Source organism: Mixophyes fleayi, chromosome 1 (assembly GCF_038048845.1).
Source record: "Mixophyes fleayi isolate aMixFle1 chromosome 1, aMixFle1.hap1, whole genome shotgun sequence".
In the NCBI taxonomy this organism is placed as follows: Eukaryota; Metazoa; Chordata; class Amphibia; order Anura; family Limnodynastidae; genus Mixophyes; species Mixophyes fleayi.
Window position 1 is genome coordinate 385,680,320 of NC_134402.1, and position 17,139 is coordinate 385,697,458.

The 17,139-nt window shown below is 38.4% G+C and overlaps 1 protein-coding gene across 2 annotated transcripts; it reads left to right on the forward strand.

The window, feature by feature from the left end:
* Positions 1 to 650: 650 nt before the first annotated feature.
* MARVELD2 (MARVEL domain containing 2) lies at positions 651 to 15,050 on the forward strand. Of its 2 annotated transcripts, none has more exons than XM_075180165.1 (7): positions 651 to 848; positions 2,357 to 3,548; positions 4,659 to 4,700; positions 8,565 to 8,716; positions 9,113 to 9,284; positions 11,211 to 11,261; positions 14,670 to 15,050. In XM_075180165.1, the coding sequence occupies exons 2-7, from the start codon at positions 2,370 to 2,372 to the stop codon at positions 14,787 to 14,789; spliced, it is 1,716 nt and encodes a 571-aa protein (XP_075036266.1). In that variant the 5' UTR covers positions 651 to 848; positions 2,357 to 2,369; the 3' UTR covers positions 14,790 to 15,050. The 2 variants fall into 2 exon arrangements, with proteins under 2 accessions (XP_075036266.1, XP_075036257.1); XM_075180156.1 differs by having other exon boundaries at positions 652 to 925.
* The last annotated feature ends 2,089 nt before the right edge of the window (positions 15,051 to 17,139 follow it).

Below are 17,139 nucleotides of genomic sequence, written 5' to 3' on the forward strand. Positions count from 1 at the left end.
CCTATTGCCATCCTCTACACTGCTAACGCAAGACAACAACCTTCTGACCAACATTGCAACACACATAGCCCACTCAGTACTTTTACCTTTTCAGTCTGGCTGGTCCATTGTGCAATATGATGTAGCACATGCCCTTGTGTTTCTAACTCCCATTGTCCTATAGATTGTAAGCTTTCGAGCAGGGTTCTCTTACCTCTCTGTCTGTATGTATTACCCAGTATTGTCTTATTAATGTTTGTTCCCAATTGTAAAGCGCTACGGAATTTGCTGGCGCTATATAAATAAATATTGATGATGATGATGATGATGATGAAGCTCACTATGGGATCTGGCCAGGGAAAGGGGCAGATGCCCTCCAGCCCCCCAGCCCCCCAGCCCAGCCTGCCCCTGATACTCATCAGTGCTTTGCAATTTGGAACAAACCCAATAATAACTCTGGGCTTTACCAAGCAATCTTATAATTTATAGGACAATATGAGTTTGATGCAGTCGATTAAATTCCACATATTGGCCTAGTCACACTGAAAGAAATAGTTTCAGGAAGTGAGGTACAATGTTCTGTGTGTGTTACACCCAGGATAGGTGAGTCAGAGCCTGTACAGCTACCTGTATGGAGGGGCGTGGTCACTGACGTCACCCACGGAGAGGAAGAGTACCACGTGACCGAGAACAGAATCCGAGACCGGGAGAGAGTGCAGCTCTCAGGTGAGAGTGCGGACTTACTTACACAGCAACTCGTATTCCGTCCTTCATAACTTCCTATGGATCGGGATAAACTCACAGGCCGAAGGTGAAGCAAGAAACGTAAGTTTTGGAAATAAAGACAGAGAAGAAACAGTCTGTCTAAAGTGAGAGTGCTCACAATCAGGGGGCGGGGAGACATGCTAATAGGCTGCTGTTGATCATCTCTCACAACACCCAGAAGGTGAGATGGTTCTTTATGTACATTGTGCATGTTTATTTTATTTTATTCTTTACCATGTACTACGTATATTACAGTATTTTGGTCTTGGTCTGCATTTAAATCTTCATGCTTAAACTTTTACAGACAAGTGTTATTCAAGATGAGACAGAATGGACATTATAAATGGGAATTGATGTACAGACTAATCGATCACAACTGTCTGCAATTTGCTCTGTAGTTTTATATAATGCAAACATGTATTTTAGCTAAAATGAACTAATACAGGAGTTTGACAAATATCAGGATTAATAATGGGTATGGTTTGCACATTTGTAAAGTCTTTTACGTTTTTGCATTATCTGGGTTACATCAAAAAGAATATTCCCCTCAGCTGATTGAGTTTAATGGTAAATTCTGTAGAAAAATTAATTTAGCTATTTATCTGTTTGCAGGTATGATATTTACAAATATTTATCTCAAATCCAGTGCAATTTTTGATTCATTGTGAGGAACTGAATGTCTTACTATGGTGGTACAATATTTTATACTATCTTAGATAGTCTGTCTGTCTGAGGTCAATGTAAAGTGTAAGTGACATAGATTCTATGTCACTTACACTTTACATTGACCTCAGACAGAGGTTAAAGTAGGGGCATTGGCGCCTTTACACTTGAAGGACATAATCATGTCATTTCTGATTACTTGTGCTGTTGCGCCCATTTCATCAGATTGTGTATGCCAATAACCAGACATTAATTACTTTGAAAGCAGAAATTGTCTGATTGGTGCTGGATCTTCTGTACCCAAAGCAGCTGCCACTTTATTCTTTACTTTATCCAGACTGTTGTTAGACCTTATACGGGTTCTCTATCCTGCATTTTTTTTTTTAGATAAAACAAACACGATCTATAGAGCCCCTTTAATTGAACACATTTATTTTCGAGTTTAAACATGAGGACTACTTCTGACATTGTTTCTCTGCTCTAAATAGTTTTTTGTTTTTTTAAAAGCAATGCTTGAGTCTTGTTTGATATTACTATTTGCTATTTTACAATCCATCATCATCACCTATAGTAAGCAGTGCATGCAGGGCACTATGACAATTTTAAGACATGAGGTCCGTTATTATAAGACTTTTTGCCTCTACATATATCCAGCATGTATATGTGCTTGACATTTTTTCAGCCTTTTTTATATATTTTTATTATTATTTTGTTACATAGTATTTTTACATTGTCGATCTTCAGTACCAGTTTATACAATGATGTTTGTAAAATAGTTAGTCAAATGAAATTAATATATTTTCTTAAAATTATCTTTTAAGCAATTTGTTTATGTAACTTTTTTTTGTTTAATTTTTTTGTTGTCAGAATGGCATAAATACATTTGTTTTTATTTTCTGTTGCATTGAATGCATTTCTTAATATAACATTGCTACTATGTGTTCTGCAGCAAGCATCCACAAATGTCTAGAGGAGACTTCTCTTCAGCACCAAGATCTAAAGGCGGAGCTACAAATGTCCGCGTTGAGCAGTATGATCAGGTACCAATAGAAACCCATCTGTCAAACCATAATCTCCAGAACCTACAGGACTGTGAGTTGGCCCTGAGCACTGATCCTTTGCCACCACCTCCTCTGCCACTGCATCCTCCATTTGGACCTGAGTTCTATCCAAGCGATAGTGAGGAGCCAGTCACTCCAAATGAAATTCGACCTGTACGTCGTTTTATTCCAGATTCCTGGAAACAAATATTTAAAAGAAAAAAAGAGACTCCATGGGAGGAGCCCACATCAGATATTAACTATATTTCTGGGGGAGAACAGTGTTCTCCTCCACAGTCACCGTCCCTCCCTGCTTCTGAACCTCATGGAAAAATCTCTCTAGTAAACTCAAGGTTGGCTGGAACCTCATACAGGGACCCATATGGGGGTTCTGGTGGTAGCTACAACACAAGGAAAGAAGGTGAAGCCATGATTCCTGAAGACCCATACGGCTCTCTTAGTCGCCAGACACATACTGTGAAAACATACAGCGAGAGGGTGGAAGAGTACAACATGCGATACGCTTACATGAAGTCATGGGCCGGATTACTGAGGATACTGTGCATTGTGGAACTCTTGCTCGGAGCAGGTGTGTTTGCCTGTGTTACTGCTTATATCCACAAAGACAATGAATGGTACAATATGTTTGGTTATTCTCAGCCATATTCATATACTGCTAGTTTACAAGGGGGATACTACTATAGTGGACCCAAGACTCCATTTGTACTTGTGGTGGCAGGCTTGGCATGGCTGGCGACTATAATCCTCCTGGTGCTTGGCATGTCCATGTACTATAGGACCATTCTCCTGGATTCTAACTGGTGGCCTCTAACGGAATTTGGAATCAACATTTGCTTGTTCATACTATACATGTCTGCAGCTATTGTGTATGTGAATGACACTAACCGAGGAGGGCTATGCTACTATTCATTATTTAACAACCCAATGTACTCCACATTCTGCCGTGTGGAAGGAGGACAGACAGCAGCCATAATATTCCTCTTTGTCATCATGCTTGTTTATTTCATTAGTGCAATTGTTGCTTTAAAACTCTGGCGACATGAGGGTGCTCGGAGGAGACGGGAATTTATTGAGCATGAGGTAAAAAAAATAAAATAGAAAATGTTTGCATTACTCTTTCTATATTGTGAATTCTTCAGGGTGGCTACTTGGGCTTTGGACTTTGCCAATTTCCTGCTAATACAGGCAGATTTTCTGCACCTAAATTTTACCATAGTTTGAGCTTGATAACAGACTGCTATAACCTTATTTCCTCTTTATCTAGCCTTTACCACATTTAAGTATGTTTTCTTGCCCTGGCACACACTTTATAACAGCGCACTGTAAATGATTAAAGAGAAATAAAAATGAAAACTTTGGGTGGCATTGAGGGCTGGCCTGAGCCAATCTGGCGCCCTGGGCAGAAGATGTCTATTTAAAATATTGGATCATCACTTCACATGCGCATCTGATTAAGTACGGTCACGTACCTCCAGCAGAGTCCTGAATGTATGGCCATTGTGTGCCATCACCATTTATTTATATAGCGCCACTTATTCTGCAGCGCTGTACAGAGAACTCGCTTACATCAGTCCCTGCCCCATTGGAGTTTACAGTCTAAATTCCCTAACACACACACACAGACTAAGGTCAATTTAATAACAGCCAATTAACCTACCAGTTTGTTTTTGGAGTGTGGGAGGAAACCCACGCAAACAGGGGGAGAACATACAAACTCCACACAGATAAGGCCATGGTCGGGAATTGAACTCATGACCCCAGCGCTGTGAGGCAGAATTGCTAACCACCTAGCCACCGTGCCATGTGATGTTGTTCAGTCAGGCCAGCACTGGTTTAGATCACCATGTTATGACAAAATGCTGACTTTTGCTTATTTGGGTTGCAGTAAAACTCTGTTTTTATCTTAAGCCTGCACCTCCAGTTAGATGGAGAAGGGGTGTGGCCACAAGGACCAATAGGAAGCTGCAAGTTAAACCCATCTGGCCCTTTTACAATCCACCTCATGTCTCTGTGTACAAAATATAATTACATTGATCTGAAGATGCTTTAGCTGGTCTTACTATGTAACAATCAAGACACATCAGCTTGTGTACAGACACACAAGTCCGTGCATGAAATCGGTCACTTTGTTGAAGAAAAAAATATGGGTGAGAAATTTAATAAACTGATTTTTCTTCTTTATGTTCTTAGATGAAATCCCATGATTCACATGATTATCCCTCGAAAGTTCTGGTAAGTAATCATAGTTTTCAGCAGCTGCAATATAGTTAAGCTTTTAGTCTACAGTAAAATGACACATTTGTGCTTATTCTATAAAAGTTAGGAAGTGCAGAAAGGGAGTAAATTCAGATTTAAAATGGTCAATAAGACATTGCCTCCTCTGTGTATAGAAAACAGGTACAGTTTAACTGTTCATATTGGATTCACAAATGGTAATTATATTTAACTAGGGAAATACTGCAGTGTTGGCTCTGTGAATAGTTAAGCAAATGTTTGGATTTGCCTTGCGTTTTAATATAAGGTAAAGGGGAGTTTTTGCCTAATTGAAGTGAAGTCATGCTTGTAGAACCGAGGATCATATTAACGCTTTGTTACAGCACAATGTGTTTGAGTTGTTGGCGAGTTTGTATTTCCTGTCTAGTTTCCTACCATGTTTTTCAACAGCAAGTACTGTATTACATGGAATGTGGTCTATATTTCTTAGCTCTGTTACCACCTCTCTGGGATTTAAAGCTCTCATACACATTGCAAGCTCTTTCTGTGGTGCAAAGAGTGATAAGTCCTGACATGTATTGTGTGGTTCTCAGCTCTTCTTAAAGCAGCAATCCCATGAAAAAGCAGGTGTGGTTTTTTTTTTGTTTGTTTTGTTCTCTTTTTTTATTTTAATGTAAATTACTGCAGCAGGCTTTCTTCTTTTTTTGTTTTTTCGTCACTCTGCTATTAATGATTTGTGATTCTGAACTATCATGGATGGCAACCCATAGTATCATGGCACATAAATTAGTGAGCAGGGAGCATTGGAACACCCGTCTGAGCTCGGTCTGCACTGTGGCATTCTCCCCCAACTGTCTGCCACAGTGCAGGTTTTCCATATCTCCTTGCAGGAGCACAGGTGTATTCATTACTGACTGACACATTGTAACAGATCCACAGGTGGTCCTAATTATGTCACATGTGATCCGGAAAACCTGCACTGTTAGGGAGCCCTGAGGACTGGGTTTGGGAAACCCTGTACTATGGCATTATCTGGGCCCTTTTGGTTATTTATACCATTAAACATAAGACACAGGCTAGCTTATATAGAAAAAAGTATAGTAATAACATTCACAAATATATAAGTAATGTAAAAGTTGGTCTCTTTAGATTTGGATGTAAGTGTCACATGATCGTCTCGCTTCCAATCCTGGGATGCCCTCTTCGTCATGGTGTGCAGCATCTTGACGAAGAAGGCATCCTAGGATTGGATGTGAGCCGATCATGTGATACATCCAAATATAGTGTATTATAATATTTCGACATATAGTTTAAAATATTTTTATCTTTTATTCTTTTTTTAATTTGATTGTGAAATACTTATCACCCAGCAATTCAGGAATGATACCTCCCAAATGTCCCACCAATGGATTGCCCACCAGTCCATTGCTGGGAATGGTGGGTGACATGTCCACTGCCTGTGCTTGTCACTGGCATGTGCAGCAATACAAAAGGTTATTTAGGGGAGTGGTAACACCTTCATGTGAATTTTTCAGAGGGTGTGCCATGTCCCATGAGTAGAATGTTGGGAGACGTGGGAGTCATGGATACCAAACCACCCTGTTCTTCTAGTTTGAGTAGGATTTTAGACCATATTATTATGTGTGGCTGAGTTCTACTTTAGAGCCTAGGTTCACTCAAAAATAAAACATCACCATCTTTCCTTAACTACAGCAACTGTGTGTAGGGGGAAATCCACAATTCAGGATAACTTGCCCCTGCCAGAAATGCAATGTTTTTTGGAAGAATTTCCCATCCAAACCGCTAGTTTCCATCATAGTGGCAGGTTGGCCACGGTTCTGTGCAGTCAGTATCATGAAGTAACACAGTATGGTATCCTGCCACTTAGTGCTGGTGTGAGTGAGTTCTCCTGAACTGCAGGGATCACAGTGTTCTGCTAGTTGATTGGATGCTAAAAATGTGATATTGGGTGAAATTAGCCTTTAAGAATTTACCTTTTGCTATGCATTTCCACATACACTGTGTTTTGTTTAGTCACTTAGTATATCAAATTACATGTAAACACCAGAAAAAGGGACTTTGACTAACATTTCTGTCTGGTTTCCGTGCACCATACTGAAGTGCGTATTGACCAATACAAAGTCAAACCTCCTGCTTGTTTTTGGGTGACTAGCTGCTTCCTCGGTTAGATGACTGTATGCTGCCTTTAACTTTGAGTAATCGACTAAGCTGTGAAATGAGGAATATGATTTAAAGACCATGAAATCACCAGAGACTACTATGCTTTTAAAGTGGTTCCAAACATGGAAAGATGTGTTTTGATCCTGACGAAATCTCTATACCCCATAGATTGTAAGCTTGCGAGCAGAGCCTTCTAACCTCTTTGTCCGTTTTACCCAGTATTGTTTATTACTGTGTTTGTCCCCAACTGTAAAGCGCTATGGAATTTGCTAGTGCTACAAAATAAATGTTGATAAGTGACCTGACAAAGAACATCCAAAAATGTCCAACCCAGACAATCTACATTTCATTTTTGCTGGCCAAGTTTATCTTTTACTATCGATTTACTTTACATACATGCTGCAGTAATCAAATCAAGCTATCAAAACCATTTGAATTGGAGGTATGAATATGCCTATGATTTGCCAAATTTAGACTGGACTTGTGTATACCTGAAACATGAGATAAATAATTACACAGAGGAATGTGCAGGGGGAGATGAGTTCAGTGTAGAATGTATGAAACATGCTTATTCTTGTTTATGCAGACTTGCTCATCCTGGAATCACATGCTGTCTAGCTGGGTGCACAAGCTCTATGTAATATCTATGACAGTGGTGTGAGATGATGCTAGTACCAAAACTAAGACAGCAAAGGAAATACAAGTATTTGTTAAAATGTAATGACATGGATCAGAAATACTGCAGAGCTCAATCATCTGTGGTTCCTATTTATGTCCATACCTTGTACTGCAGGAATTGCAGGAGTATGCAACACAAAAGAAGGACATGGCCGCCTTGGTCTTATCCAGAGAGAATATTTATTTTGTTAAAAACGGCAACATTTCGATGAGCAACAAATCAGCTCCTCAGGATAGATAGCATGTTGTCTGTGTATCCTGAAGGTGGTGTAAGTCACGGCACTGAAATGTTGATGTTTCTTTAGTATAAGACTAGTGTTGCCTATTTTCTATTTTAATGTATTCAGAATATGGGATATTTACGAACACTACTCAGAGCTGCAAATCTGCACCAAAACCATGGCAACCAATAAGACCTTTGATTTCATTGTCTAAACTGCAGATTAAAGCTAGGTGCTGATTGGTTGCTTTGGTTTTGTCGTAATTTCACACCTTTGAGCAATGTTCATAAATAACCAGGAAACTTTTTTAGACGTGAGATTACTAAATTCAAGAACCACCTCCATCTTTATCCTTGTGTACATGAAGAAATCTAGATTTCCAAACAAAATACTTATATTACAATTATTATTATTATTATACGAAACACTGTTGCATACACTATGGTAATAATCATGTTAAACAACCTTTTGTCTAATTATCTGTGGTGACTTTACTGCTTGTTGCATTTCCTCAAAAAGAATCGTTGCCAGTAACAATTAAGTATAGTTAAGGCGAACTTCCCCCTATGAGACAGCAGACTAAGCTAATGATATCAAAGTTGAATCCCATATTCATATTTTAGGAGCTACAGACATGCATGTGATCTTGTGAGATGTTTAGACATTTTGCACTGTTAACACTTTGGCACAGTTGTTGGGATATTATATAGTCATGGGCAAAAGTTTTGAGAATGACCCATGTATCTGTGTTTGGTAAATATCAATGTACCCTTTAGTATGTGACTTTGCTGCTCTCTTTTAGCGTGATGTGTCTGCTGTTAATGACCATTTGGTGCATGATGTTCCAGTCCAGCAAAGGGCTAATAAAGTGGCTGAGGTGAGACCGGAGCTAATTAGTGGATACATTCCCGCAGGACATATTCCAAAACCCATTGTGATGCCAGACTATGTGGCGTGAGTATTGATCATGAAAATACTTTTCATTTGAAGATTTTTTTTCCACCGCTTATGACTATAGTTTATTGGCTTGTACACTGCTCCCCACCCTTATGCAATACATTGCTTTGATGCTGTATATGATACAATTATAACACATGTATATAGAGTATAGCTGTGTTTATATCTGAGGGCAACAAATAAATATTTAAACTTGATTGCTATTTGGGGTATTGTGTTAAAAAAAAAATGAACCAAAAAAACCAGAAGGAAAGCAGAATGCTAAAGCAATGTACTTGGCAGAAGTTGCTGAAGAGCATGTGTAAACCCTTTAAATAAACTTTAAAACAAAATACCCCTCATGTTATGTAACGTGTAATTTTATGATTTATCTACCTAACTTTTCTGTTGCAGGAAATACCAGGCCATAAAGTCGGATGATGAGCGGGATCGGTATAAAGCGGTGTTTAATGACCAGTATTCTGAATACAAAGAGCTGTCTGCTGAGGTGCAGGCAGTCTTAAAAAAGTTCAGTGAACTTGATACAATGATGAGCAAATTACCAAGAAACCCAGACAACGAGCAAGTGAGTGTCTGTCTCACTGGTACATACATACAACACTTGCGTGTGTTTTGTATTCTTTAATATTCCTGTAATATTTTTACTAACCTGATCAATACTTTAATCCAAGCTAAACCACTCAAAATACAGTATTTTGTCCCAGACACATTAAATGGTTACTCTACTCACAAAAAATGTTGCCTTATTAAAACCATCATGATGGTACAATGTTCTATTATGTGTTCAAGGTGGGGAAGCACTATATACAGTTTCACTTCCCTGTGCAAGGTCCATAAAAAGGTGTAGATTCCCAGTGCTCAATCTATAGAACAGACCAGCACTAGGGTTGAGAAGATCAAATGGAAAACAAGCTTTATCAGCAATACATAGAAAGCACAATCAAGCCCAACGACCATTTCAATCTGACTTTCTTCAGGCAATAGATTTTGCTGTACAGCAGTTGATTACGAACAATACACAGAGCTAGGGACTGACCCCATGTAATGCATTGGGAAGATAGACTGTAGCGATGTTAGTGTCTCTTCAGCCTAATTTATTATTCTATTCATGTTTCATCTTCGCTGACAGCGACAATCCCAAATCAATGTTGACTTGCAAACTTGCTATCCCTGTGGTCCTTACCGAATCAGCAGTGTCCATTAGACCTTTGTCCATTATACCAAAGCTAAAAATAAATGTACCCATCCCTTTTCATTGAACTAAATACACATACTTCACCCTTGTTAAATTCTTTATTGAACATAGTCCAGCACCAACTGTGCTTTTATCTCAAACATAAAAAGAAAAACACTCTCCTGAACCCTCCAAAAATATGAAAAAAAAGTGACCAAGCGACATTGCATACAGCAGAGGCAACCTGTGTCTCTCCCATTATAGTGGAACTGCATGTCCCCGTATTCCCCATGTGCTGGGACTTGTTGTTCCACAACAGCTGGACTTCAACAGGCGTCCTGTTGCTCTCCCATCATTGTATAATTCCACAGCCACATGACAATGATAGAATACAGTTTGAACTAGAAGGGTTTAATTCTTCCTTATCCACCTATTCAGAGTTGCAGGATGCTGTAATCTAAAGTAAACAACAGGATGATCTTATTCTAAGTGTTTTACAGTATTCCTGAACTGAACTTTGTTTTCCTGTCACTGGAAGGGCATCAGCTGTGACATCTGTAGTGCCTCCTGTGTGACCAGGAAACTCTGTTTTATCTTCACTGCTATAGATTGCTGCCCTTTTCTGGCGGTAAGAGCGTGACATTGTAAAATGCTCACCTCAAACTATCCTTATGTTAGGTACTCTTCCTGTGGCAAAGCCACGGAGGGATTCCTCAGATACACACACAATATGTATGAACGGGTTTTGTGGAGAAAACATTTGTCAAATAAATCTAGTATAGTATTACCAAGATTGGCATACAATGCCAAATATTTAAAAGGATAAAGGCATAAAAAGCCATTTTAGCCTAGACCTCCCCATGTAGCAAACTGGTGTGGTTCTGTGTCAGCCCCGGCCAAAGCATCTTATCAAGGCATAACCAGCAGGGAAAGTGATTATTCTCAGTGCAGTGTCGGTGTCTGTGCATAACATGGGTCTGCCCATTCAATGCCTATGATAAAAACTCACACAGCAATGTTTGACCACCACAATAATGGGTGGAGTTTTTATTTAATGGTCTGGTGTACATAAATCTCTTTTGCACACTGGCATTTCAGAGTGATTGTGACACAACTATCCACTTGCACTATAGGCAAGGAGAGCATGTTAGATCTATTCTATCCAGTCTTCGTACATTTGTCTGGTCCATGTATAGCCTTCTGTCTGATTACTGATGTTGTACAACAGAAAAACAGCCATGAAGCAACAATTAACAGACTTTTTTTTTTTTTTTTTTGTGTGACTGTGATTAAATTACCACTTACTGCATTTTCTAGGAATATGAGCGGATTTCAAGGGTTTTGCAGGAATATAGGAAGAAAAAGAATGTGAGTATATTATTCTGTGTATATAGAATGGAGATTAAGCATTTTGTGTCATTTTGATTTTACCTAGAACATGCAGTATAATAGCCACACATTTATCATAGTCATTTTGTTACATTTTCTTAGGAATAAAATGCATTTTTTATAGTTATGAAGAGAACATTATTTTAAGTCCCGTAGTTAACAAATTTGCTTCTATAGAGCTCTTTAATCGCTATGTCAGATGAGTTCACACAGTGTTCAAGACTGATGCATCAAGTGCAAACAGCTGTGAAAAGTGTGCAGGCATTTGCATCATTAACTGGCTTTTTATTTTCTGGACTGGATTGTGCAGTCATTGCACAGTGCTCACAAATTAGAAGACTTCTAGAACTGCTAAATAGGCTTGTGCTGGTGCTTCTGGGGTGTTTAAAAAGCACCAAAGACTAAGCTACGTGGTTGCTAAACTGCTACTTTAATTGCTGCGCCACAAAATGTCGCCTCTGAATTCATGTGGCACGCAAGTTAGTAATAACGTCAGCATTGTGTAACTTGGCTCTTTAACAAAGGTCAGTCCTGTAAGCATGTCCACCACATGCATTAAGCTTCACAAATATACAATATAAAAGGTTTTTTGGGGGGTGTTTTTGTCTTTTTTAGTCTTCCAGCTTTACACCTATGGTATGTGTCATGGCCCACCTGACCTGTTTTATGGTCCTTTTGTTCACACACTTCTAGAGATTAGTTATATAAGTATTATAACTCCATTCTAACACATAGAGATATGAGGATGTGATTCTCCACACAGATACATAGGAAACATGAATATTTTAGGTGTATTCCTTGGAAAGAGATAATATCTATATCTTTCTAGTGAGACTAGTATTGATGACATTTTATTTTTTATGTAGCTAGTCACAAATAGATACAGCAGCCTTATAAATATGGATCATAAAGGTATAGTTTTGATATGTGACTTTGTTCTATAAACATAATGTTTTTGTAGTTAAACCACCCCCTACCAGTCCTTCCTTTTTGCCAAAGAAATTTCTGAAATCTTGTGGGGGGGTGTGTTTGACATAAACCATAATTGATTTTGTCCTCTACATACAGGCATTGCTGCATAAACAATTTATGCTAGGTGACACTACACCAGGCCTGGCCAGTCTGTGGCTCTCCAGGTGTTTTAAAACTATAATTCCCAGCATACCCTGCAAGCTATCGACTGGCTTTCTCCTGGCAGAGCATGCTGGGACTTGTAATTTCACAACTTCTGGAGAGTCACAGGTTGGCCAGGCCTGATCTACACTTTGGCCCACACTAATATAGCATGGCCCTCCATGCTGATCGTATTGCATCCTATAATATAACATTCTACCTCGTGAGGCAGCAGCTTTCTTCTTAGGTAGACAGTATGTGACGTATTTTATGGCATTTCTGTTTAATCTAAGCTTTTATCTCTGTGGAGTTGTTCCTTTTAGAAATTAAATCCTAAACCATATACACTAGCAGAACTGCACAGTGTAAAGCAACAAGATCTGTGTCCAGTTTAGTAACAGATTGGATAGATTTGCCTATACTGTGCTTGGATTGAGCAGCCGGATGCTCTGGGTTCCAGTTATTGCAGGTAGCCGGTAACTAGAGACACTGATATATTGTGATTATCATCCACATCTTCTCCTAGTCCTGACTGACATCTGATTGTTTTTGCTGCATGTATATTCGTGCATCTTTTTCAGTCACCTTCTGCTTTCCTGTCTGTGCCAAGTTTTGAAGGGAACATGGATAGTACAACTTGCAGATCATCAAAATATTCACCAAAGTCCACAAATTGATTTAGTTTTGTACTGGTGAACATAGATGGTCTTCTCAGCATACTTCAAGGTGCACATACTCTCGGCAAACTGAAATTGTATCTAGGTTTGCAGGGAGATAAAGAAAATCTGAAGAGATGCAATGTGCAAAAGTGTAAATATCACATCAAAATCCGATTTTGCTACTTTAGAGCCATCTATTGGGCAGTGCAGCCCTCTTCTCTGCCACAAATGCTGGCATCCTGCTTCCCACAACAATGCATTTTGACAGAAATCTAGCTACACCAGTGCAAATCTAGATGTGTGATGTCACTAAAATGCATTTTGTGCTGGGCCATTATTGTATTGGGAATTAATCCCGGTGTGTTTCAGGAGAAGAATGTTGCTAACCTTGTTGGAAGCAGTTATCGGCCTACTTGTGATTAGGTTAGTGAGGGCAGGACTGCATGTGACCAGTGTTGTGATGTGAGGGGGAGAATGGAGGAAAGAGGGAAGATAAAAACTACGGGTTTCAAAAAGTGGAGATGGTGTCTATAGCAACCAATCAGATTCTAGCTATCATTTATTTAGTACATTCTACAAAATGACAGCTAGAATCTGATTGGTTGCTATAGACACCATCTCCACTTTTCAAACCCGCAGTAAATATACCCCTGAGAGTTAAATAGTAGAAGGAGCAAGGTTTCCCTAACGGCACAAAATAGTGACATGCAGCTCCTATCAAAGTGAAGCCACACAATTGTAGTGTGGAATGCATCTGTGTATAACATGAAGGTCATATATCCAACTTGTTTAACTGATAAGAACTTCAAAGTTCAGATGTACATTTTCACTGTCTTGGGCCACTGAATGCCTATCTATATCCTGTCAGAAACTGCTATTCTCTGACTGGATGTAGATAGGATTCATTTTGCTGTTTTAAACACTACCGCTGGACTTAATATCTGGTATGTGATCTAATCTTTCATCACTACTACAAGAGTTCTACGGCTGCAGAGAGGCAGGGAGTACATTAATCATTGGATCATACCCAAACCCTAACATGCCCCTAAAATGGAAAACTACATTTAAAAAAGTTTATAGAATAGTCCCCTAACTTCTTAGACTTTCACAATGGTGTTACCTATTTTGTACGACACTAATGCAGTTTTCATGAGTGTCATGCACTGAATGTCACACACAATGCATGTGATCCCAAACCTTCAAAAAAGTTGCCATCATCTCCCACCCTTACTCCTGTGCTAAGGATTTGTGTAAACGGGTGCAATTGTGACATAACTTCAAAATAAAAAAAGTAATAGTATTGTGGAAAACCATTTTTTTTTCCCCCGATAAGCTACCAAAGGAAAACCCTATCTGTCCAGATAAAAAAATAAAAATAATCATGAGCCATGTATTTTCTATGGGTTATTCCCAGTGAAACCATGCTTTACCAAAACCTAAAAATTGGTCCGGTCATGAAGGAATGAAACGCCTCTGGTCATTAAGTAGGTAAATAAATGATATCTTTATATTCTCCATTTGAATATTTTTTTAATGTGAGCAGCTTTGCAAAAAAAATTGTTTCATAAGCAATTGCTTCTCTGTAAGAAGTACATTTATTTATTTGTTTTTAAAGGACCCTACATTTTTGGAGAAGAAGGAGCGCTGCGATTATCTGAAGAACAAACTCTCTCACATCAAGCAGAGAATACAGGAGTATGATAAAGTCATGAACTGGAACAGTGGATTCTATTAGATCTCTGTATGGACGTCTGTAAATAGTGTAATGTGACTTAATCTGTAACTCTTACTACCTTTTAAATATTGATAACACTTTTTTATTATACTGTATACTTTTCAGTGTAAATAATTTACTATCCTATGATGAATATAGCTTGTTAGTTAAAGGTAGAATATAGATACATATGAGTGATATTGTTGGTTGCACATAAATAAGTGTTGAAACACTGCAGCAATGTTTTTTTTAATTTTACCTTTTTTTGTATTTGTTTCAATTCTTATAAAGGAAACACTACTCCTAACATAACATTTCACATGCTGTAACCATCAAGTATAAACCCACCCACCACTTCAGTGGAAATACAATTTAGAAGTAATTTTTGGACAAATAACATTAAAATGTTTCATGCGATTTTACAAATTTAAATTAATATTGCAATTTATACTGTTTTCACACAGAAAAATAAAATGTATAATAATTTACAGGAAAATCTGTCCTATAGTTGTATGCGTGTGTGTGTGTAGTACAAAATTATTTTTTCCCCTTCTTCCAGCACCCAAAGGAAACCTCTCTTCCAAAAGTAACATGAGAGTAACCCCCTTAGTTTGAATAAACTTTTTATACTGTTTCTGCAAGGAAATGATCATGGACGTTTATCTATGCTATACATTAAGGATAATGCAGTGTTTGTGTTGCCCTGGAAACTTTAATATGTACAGAGAAACATCCATTGTGCAGTACAGTATGTGAAAGTTATGTGGATAAACATGCTTACAATATGGATTAAGATACAAAAGATCTGTTGCCTATTGCATCAAGGTTAGAGGCGAAAGCCTCACCATTATCCACGCACACTCCTTTTCTGAAGGAAATATAAGCAGCACTAATGGAGGAATCCAATATACGTAAGATATAATGAAAGGGCAAGCCAAAATATACATAGTTTTATATGAATTACAAAAAATGTTAATGATCAACTTGCTGCATATAAATACATCTATTAGAAATGATTAAAGCACAGAAAAAAATCATTAAACTTATATTGGTATCATATAACACAGCAATCCTATTATACCAATGCTTATGTTGGACTGGTTTAAAAATGACTTAAAAATTTCCACACCTTACAGATTTTTTCTACCTAAAACGCGGACACATCTGTTAAATAATCATATAGCAGCACACTTCAATTCATAAGAGCCATTAATTCTCATTGTTCAGGACAAAACCTCAAACAGTGTTGGAGAGATAATTGAAATGATGCTCTTGACATTGTGGGCAGCACAGTGGCCTAGTGGTTAGCACTTCTGCCTCACAGCACTGGGGTCATTAGTTCGATTACCGAACATGGCCTTATCTGTGTGGAGTTTGTATGTTCTCCCCGTGTTTGCGTGGGTTTCCTCCGGGTGCTCCGGTTTCCTCCCACACTCCAGAAACATACTAATAGGTTAATTGGCTACTATCAAAATTGACCCTAGTCTCTCCCTGTCTGTCTGTGTGTGTGTCTATATTAGGGATTTTAGACTGTAAGCTCCAATGGGACAGGAACTGATGTGAGTTCTCTGTACAGCGCTGCGGAATTAGTGGCGCTATATAAATTGATGATGATGTGTGTATAGAAGTGTAGTGCTATTACAACAGAAGATGTTCTCACTCTTAGGAATAATATTCATTCCACCAACATACAGAGAGATCCAAAATACAGATAACTGGTGAAGCGCTGAAAAGACCCAGTGGGGGAAATTTAACAAAATTATTTTTTGGGTTTGCAAACTGCCACACATTGCATGTGGTTTTTCAGCTCCTTAGTCTAGGAGTGAAGACATTGTGTGGTGGTTTGCAAACATGGGTTAGTAGAACCTCCAGAAGATAAAGGCACATTTTGTAGCCCTGGTTCTGATAGGCGAGATCCAGCATGCTGTTTTAGCTAGAAGACCTTTCAAAATAGAAAGGAGACAACATTAACTTATTATTATTATTATTATTATTGTTAATACTTTTATTAAGCGTGCAATAATTATGACGGGGCAGCACTTAATATTTAATGATGGGGGTCACCATTTATTGTGCACACTTGTGGCACTACAAATGCCAGCATGCACACAATATTATTGCCTTCATTATAAATCATATTAAGATTGCCGCCCTTAATAAAAGTATAGATTAACTTTCTTTTTCAGACTTCATAGCAGCGCGCATGAATGGGTTAATCCTTAATCCGTAGTAGAGACAGGAATAAAGTTGACAATTCCAGAAGGTATAGAGTTTGATTTTTCCTTTCGTTCCCTGTGTCTTCAAAGCTGAGTAAGGCAGTGGTAGAGCAGTTTGTGGTTTTTAATTTATGCAGGATATGGCTTACCTTGTG

Excerpts from the sequence above, each read along its gene's own strand:
- MARVELD2 (XM_075180165.1), top strand. The coding sequence starts at position 2,370 with ATGTCTAGAGGAGACTTCTCTTCAGCACCAAGATCTAAAGGCGGAGCT. Across the intron at positions 8,717-9,112 it reads GTGATGCCAGACTATGTGGC|GAAATACCAGGCCATAAAGT; the intron begins GTGAGTATTGAT and ends TTTCTGTTGCAG. Across the intron at positions 11,262-14,669 it reads AATATAGGAAGAAAAAGAAT|GACCCTACATTTTTGGAGAA; the intron begins GTGAGTATATTA and ends TTGTTTTTAAAG.